This window comes from Bactrocera latifrons, unplaced genomic scaffold (genome assembly GCF_001853355.1).
Source record: "Bactrocera latifrons isolate USDA-ARS-PBARC rearing strain unplaced genomic scaffold, ASM185335v1 scaffold_76, whole genome shotgun sequence".
Classification (NCBI taxonomy): Eukaryota; Metazoa; Arthropoda; class Insecta; order Diptera; family Tephritidae; genus Bactrocera; species Bactrocera latifrons.
The window spans coordinates 907,858-914,987 of NW_017537445.1; the positions used below are offsets into that span (position 1 = coordinate 907,858).

General features: G+C 34.2%; 1 protein-coding gene across 1 annotated transcript; it reads left to right on the plus strand.

Moving 5' to 3' along the window:
- Positions 1-1,468: 1,468 nt before the first annotated feature.
- Positions 1,469-6,636, plus strand: LOC108976416 (kidney mitochondrial carrier protein 1). The gene is made up of 6 exons (XM_018945492.1): positions 1,469-1,945; positions 2,361-2,508; positions 4,099-4,518; positions 4,583-4,643; positions 5,108-5,206; positions 6,418-6,636. Exons 1-6 carry the CDS (start codon positions 1,774-1,776, stop codon positions 6,532-6,534), a joined length of 1,017 nt encoding a protein of 338 aa, XP_018801037.1. The 5' UTR covers positions 1,469-1,773; the 3' UTR covers positions 6,535-6,636.
- Positions 6,637-7,130: the final 494 nt, after the last annotated feature.

Here is a 7,130-nt window from a genome sequence, read left to right on the forward strand (position 1 = left end):
TTCCATCTTCTACCATACCCAGTACAGTATGACCTTCGACTTTGCTGTCTGAAATATGAAACAAAAAAAAATAAGTATGTTTGTATCATCTTTATATACACAAATCACGTGTCACGTTGTTTGTTCGCGATGGACCCCCAAACTACTGAACCGATTTTAGTAAAATTTTGCACACTTTGTCCAATTTGAACCAACTTAAAAGATAGGATAGTCAAAATAATTCATAAACAATTCATAAATTAAGTGGACAACTCTATTAACTGGACAGAAAGGCTAGTAACCAGCCATTGAGAAAGCAGCCTTAAATTATTATTTAATTTAACTTTCCACGAAATTTATTTGTATGAACATCTTCATCTACACATAATACTTAATTAAAAATTTTAAGGTTTAAAAATTTATAAACATATAAGCAGTTATGTTACCTGCTTGACTTGCCCTATTTTCATTTTTTAATAAAAACTACTAATTATTTTAATATTATAATTTCTATAATCGGCGATGACGCAACAAATAATTAAGTACTAATTTGCTTTTTCAAATTTAAAAATAAAAACGAAACAAAAAGAGAAACAGTACTTAATTTAAAAGTAGCATAACAATTTAAAGCTGCTGGAATGGTACCTGTTTTCAAAAGGTAGTTCCACCCTTCACGGCATTGTAGTTTTATAACTAAGACGACCTTCGGCCACGCTTAAAAAAATAATTCTAGTTGCTCCAATTCCGGTGTATAATTAATCCCTTCGTGTCAAACTTCTGCGCTCATCTACAGTCGTGATTCAAATACATAACCCCAGCCAATTGAACCCCGGGTGTGTGTAACATTTGAAAGATTATAGAGGAAATCAAGAGCACAAAACACGAAGATCCTGCCAGGTAAGGCATGTCCTCATACAGCGGCGCACAGCAGGCGGCATTCATAATTGGTGAACTTGTAAAGTTTAAATACAATAATCTTAATTATAAGTCGACGGTAGGGGAATGCTATTTTATACCCCAGCCATTTGAATAAATAATAAATTACACACTTTACCAAAAGTTGCATTGAATTTTTTACATTAAACTTTTATATGTATTGCAGCCCACCCACCTAATTAGCACCAACTAGTTTGCTCACAAAAATCGCTCTAAATGAAACAGTCACACATTACACATATGTAAATTACATAATACAAGTAGCTTCATTAAACGAACAATTCAAATATTAATTTCCAAACAGTTATGATTTTCACAAAGATTTATAGAAAACAAAAGCACGGTTTGAAAAATATCTAACGGATGCCCTCAATTGAACAGTTAAGTAAAATACAAAAAGTGGTGTAATCGGAAGAAGAGACACATATTTATCGATAACAGCGACAAAAACGTTGAAAAATTTTAAAGTAATATGGCAAAAAAATTAGATAGTAAAGTCAAATTTCCATTTTTTACTTTTATAGTAACTTCTGGTTTACAATGTATATTTATTTACATATATTTGAAAAATTTTATGAAAAGTTTCATTTTGAATACAACGAACAAATATGCAACCATGTTCCATAGCACTGACTGAACACACCACATTACGAACAGCTGATTGCAATTCTCTACCTTGAATATCCTCCGCAGAATATTTGCAAAATTCTAATCTAACCTAATAGATATAAAAAGTACTTTATGTAGCTCAGTGGTTATTTATAAATGGGAAGAAAACGCCAATAAACACTGAGTAAATACATACTATACGCCTAACATATTAATAAATTTACTAAGGGAAACGTTACGGGAATTGTGATGCAAGGAGTAGGCACTGCGACGACGGATTTTACACAGCCGCAACCACATCATCTGCAGCAGCAACAGCTACAAACACAAACACGACGGAAGCAGCAAGTGCCCATGAATAATGTAAATGATTGGAGGCCATTCGTTTACGGTGGACTAGCGTCAATTACAGCGGAATTTGGTAAGTACCTTTACCTTTAATAAGGGCACAGCAAAGAAGCTAAAAATTGCAGAAACGGTAGTAAACAAGTTAGAAAGATCACAATCAAAAGGCTCAGGCACTAGTGCCTGCCGCCAGCTGGCATGACGCAAGTATTTACAAGTGCATAATTTGTGCCTACAAGCCGCTGTGAGCGGGTAAACAAGTGCTGTATGCACTTAAATAGCAGAGCAATTGAGTAGGTAGTTGCCTTCGCGAAATTTGTGCTGTGCTGCTAATTGACGTCGGTGCTATTACAGCGCAACGACTCGCTTATCTCGTGTTTATTGCTTATATACATACGAGCCGCATGTGTTTGTAAATAAAAGTATTTTATTATAAAGTTGTTTTATTTTTTTTTAATATAACTGCATTTTTTTCACATTATAATCCACAGGTACTTTTCCGATTGACACCACGAAAACACGCCTACAAATTCAAGGTCAAAAAATTGATCAAACATTCTCGCAGCTAAGATATCGTGGCATGACCGATGCTTTTATAAAAATTTCACAAGAAGAGGGCCTTCGTGCCCTTTACTCTGGGTAAGTGCTATCTATTGCTATTTATTACTGAAGCAACACAGGTCTATAATTTCGAGTGTACTAAAATGCTTGTATTAAAATCAAGTTTTATGAAATACGTCTGTGTGGGTGCGAAATATGCAAATATTTATTAATGTGTTACATATTACATTTTATGGATATGAGAACAAATTTTTAACAACTGTTTAATGTGAAAATAATTTTTACTCTACATTTCTATATGATTAGGGGATTCACAAGTCGTGGTACTTGTTGTATATTTCTATATTTGTACTAATTTACTGCTTATGTAAAAATAATATTGTGAATTTCGGTTTGTGATAAAAGCCTGAAATTGTATTCAGTGCGTAATTTAAGTTTCTTTATCAATCAGCTGTTTCTGTTTATGATTAAATTTGCAAAAGTAATTATTCAGAGTTATTAAGAGAGAAGTAAGGTCTTTTCAAATTTTCAAAATTTTGATATATACATTCATTGCATTTATTTAGTACAAAAAAATAATCCCACTTCCCCCGTATAAACCGTATTGTAAAATGCGTTAAGTAGCAATAGTTTTGAGCATCATACTTTTATATTAGCTAAGTATTATAATTATTTTATAAATAAGAAACATATGCGTCTACACTCCAATATGCGCAGATATCTTCTGTTTATCAGTAGACAAAATTTTCCACATTACTATTAATAGAACCAGCACACAGGTTTTCACTAGCTAATACCAGCCACGATTGAATGTTTTAGATTCACATTTGAACCGTATTTAAATAAGTTAAATGACGGGTATTAAGCACTTAAGACGATAAGCTTTAGTAATTGATGATTGAATGGCATTATCAGCTGCTAAACCCAACAAAATCATGACTATCACGTGTTGCATGCAAAATTGTATACTTTAAATGAAAAATTAACTAACAACGATAAGAAATGTAGATATGTAATTAGCTTCATACTTTTCGTAGCCGCTTTGTGTATGAGTATGTGAAAAGTTATGTGTTTTTGCACGTTTCGTGTACATAACGGCGTTAGACTTTACGAGGTTATTTAACCGGTAGATAAAGAATATTATGAAGAAGCGCTGTGTTATGCCTTAACTAAGGTGCTTATCTGATCTGATTTTCCGCTCCCTTTCAATTCACTACGCTTATGCTCATTAGCATGTGATTAGCGTCACTTTAAATAAACTTATTTACACATTTTTTTAATATATTGCAACTATTGTTTATTGTATGAGTTTGCCTTTATCAACAATCTATCGTTCGCTATTTGTTACCAGATGTTTATTAAGGGGCTTGTTCGCACTGAAAATTAAAGCTAGTCATAACAAATGAAAATTTATAAACTACAAAGTGATTTGGTGAATTGGTAAACACAAAATGTTTAGTTCATGCACAGAATTCCGATCCTTTTACTTAAAAATGTTTGGATTAAAAATTATTGCAACCGTGGTTATAGGTTAGATATTTTCAAACTGTTTATAAATAATTATAACGATAACTTTATTTCACATATACAATGTAAATACGTCTTTCAACACAAATATTTAAACTACTCATAAATACTCAATATACCTATATTTCTGCCTCCCCACAGCATCTGGCCCGCCGTGCTGCGTCAAGCTACCTACGGCACCATCAAGTTCGGCACTTATTATACGCTCAAAAAATACGCGCATAACTACGGTTTACTTGTAGATCATGAAACCGGTGGCGAACGTGTGTGGGCGAATATTTTGTGTGCGGCAACGGCGGGTGCTGTCTCCTCGGCCATAGCCAATCCGACTGATGTGTTGAAAGTGCGTATGCAAGTGCACGGCAAAGCGGCGCATCAACATGGTTTGTTAGGTTCATTCCTGGAAATCTACCGTTATGAGGGTGTGCGCGGGCTATGGCGCGGCGTTGGGCCAACAGCGCAGCGTGCTGTCGTTATTGCCTCGGTGGAGTTGCCTGTTTATGATTTTTGTAAAATGCAATTGATGACTGCATTTGGCGATCATGTGGCGAATCATTTTGTGTGAGTATGCTGCGTGCTTTAGAAAATGTAGGTGAATTAATATTATATTGCTCTATGATTGCAGCTCCAGCTTTATAGCCAGTTTGGGCAGCGCGATCGCCTCAACGCCAATCGATGTGATAAGGGTATGAATAATTGTTTATATATTATTTTGCCACTAAGTAGATTTTACTAAGCTTGCCACAAAGTATGTAACACCCAGCACCGGAAGCCCTTTAAATATACATATACACGTAAATAATCAGAGCTAAGTCGATTTAGTCGTGTTTGCCTGTCTATCCGTTTGCATATATGCGAATTAAACCCCCAATTTTTGAGATATTAATCTGAAAATTTTCGCATACGCTATTTTCCTCAATAAGGTTCTTATTGGAACCGCTGATATTGGAACACTATAGTAGATAGCTTCACTGTACAAACTGATCGATCAAAGTACTTATATGGAAAACTGTTATATTTGTTCAAATAACCGCGCCTATTAGATTTATAAAGATCCAATCTAATCCCCTACAACATAAACGTTCAGATTTAGTTATACATATAAGAATAAGAAAAAAATACTCTTTAATTAATTACTTGTAACTTACAGACGCGTCTCATGAATCAGAAGCATTTAACGGTTGTTAATGGTGTGGCGGTGGCGAATACGCAAAAGCTTTATAAAGGCAGTTTCGACTGCGCGGTGCAGGTGAGTACGAAAAAATTTATATTTTTAACTGTTTCAAAATATGTTTGCAACATATGTATATATAAAAATCTTCTACCCGTGTGTTTGTAAATGAACTGCTCCTAAACGGCTGGACCGATTTTGATGAAATTTTTCGTGTGTGTTTAAGGAGATTCGAGAATGGTTTAGATTCAGAATTTGGTCCACTGGAAATGTCTTTTTAAATTAATTTTTTATTTGTAATTAATTGCTAATTTGGAATGTTTTACATTGAATCCGGTAAATTGCGCTACCATCGCAGTATCCAATATTCAAACCTTAAAAGGCAAGACCTATAGCAAGCTTTCATAATGTGGACAAGGTTGTTCGTTCTTAAGAAATAAATTGGGTGATTCAGTACATCTAATGGGTAGACATCACATTTTTTTTCATACCTGCTAACTATTGGAAGGAACAAGAATGCATAACAAGCGTCGTCAAGGCTTTGCGGATACTTTGTTAGATTATGGGCGAAGGACGCAAATGCATTCATAACAAACCAAACGCGATATCTAGAATAAAAGTATAGCGGCATAACTGAAGTGTTGATAAAAAGGTCTGTTATAATTTGAGATATACAGCAATCATTTCGAAGCATTGCACAGAGCAGTGCTATATTTAAACGGTAACGATGAGTATATATATTGCAAACTGATCTTTCGAAAAAAATAATAAAATTGCTAAATATTGGGAATAGTGAAATAGTGAAATAGAACTGCAACCAAATGCACAGTGCAATGAATTAAAACTGGCTCAGTAATCATTCCATGAATAGTATACCACGGGCATCCCAAAAAACTGAAGCCATAACGTTGCCAGCCGATTTTTTGTCTTGACACGCAAGAGAACCGTTTCGTAATATGCAGTCCACTAGGCCGACTGTCGGCTCGAGTCGATTGATTTCACTAGGGCACAGCCCAAATTCAGCAGTATTTTCCCCGAAAAACCAATGCTTTCTTAACGCACGCAATGCTTTTTGATCAATTTTTTTGTAAACTAGCACAAGTTGCTTCACCAAAAATGCGATATCTCTTTAACTAATAGTTATAATAGAAATCATATAGATGATATCAGTTGTACTACCTATGTATCAGCCACAGTAAAACGTAGACGGGTCCTCTAGTTCTGTATAAAAACGTATACATTATATAATTATTCAAATATCAATAAATTATTCATTTATTTCTTCTTAGACTGTCCGCAACGAAGGCATATTAGCGCTCTACAAAGGCTTCATACCCACCTGGGTGCGCATGGGCCCTTGGAATATCATATTTTTTATAACCTACGAACAATTGAAGAAACTCTAAAAACATTTCATCCACATCTTTGTACAGTATAAGTCGCATTTACAAAGACTTTTCAAATCAAAACATTATGCATAAGTAGCGTTAATCATATGAAGCCAAAAAGCAAAATGTAGCCTGTAAGCTTATAGTATATAGATATAGCATATTTATAACGGAACGCAGTACTAATAAAGTAATACAAAGAAATTAACGATATATTAGCGAAATGTTAATATGTTACTTTAGTAATAGCAAAGCAACGTTGTTAAGTGTAAAACAACAACAATAGCAACATAAAATCGTTATTTGTACTTTGTTGTAGCGCCAAGCCACTGCTATAATCGATACTAACCAGCGCGTGCTAACGCAATGTTAGCAACTAAATTTATTGCTGTGCAAAAAGTTGATAAGTATGATATAAAAATGCAGGATTGCAAAATATTGTTAACTATTTCTTACACTAGTAATAAGGTATTAGTTATATTATTAGCCAGTTCAATTTGTTAGCGTATTGAAGTGGCATTGTTTCCTTTAATTACAAAGTAAGTAGCACAAATGTATTACGAAAAGTTGTACCACTAATATTTTGCATATATACATACAGACATATGTCGGGA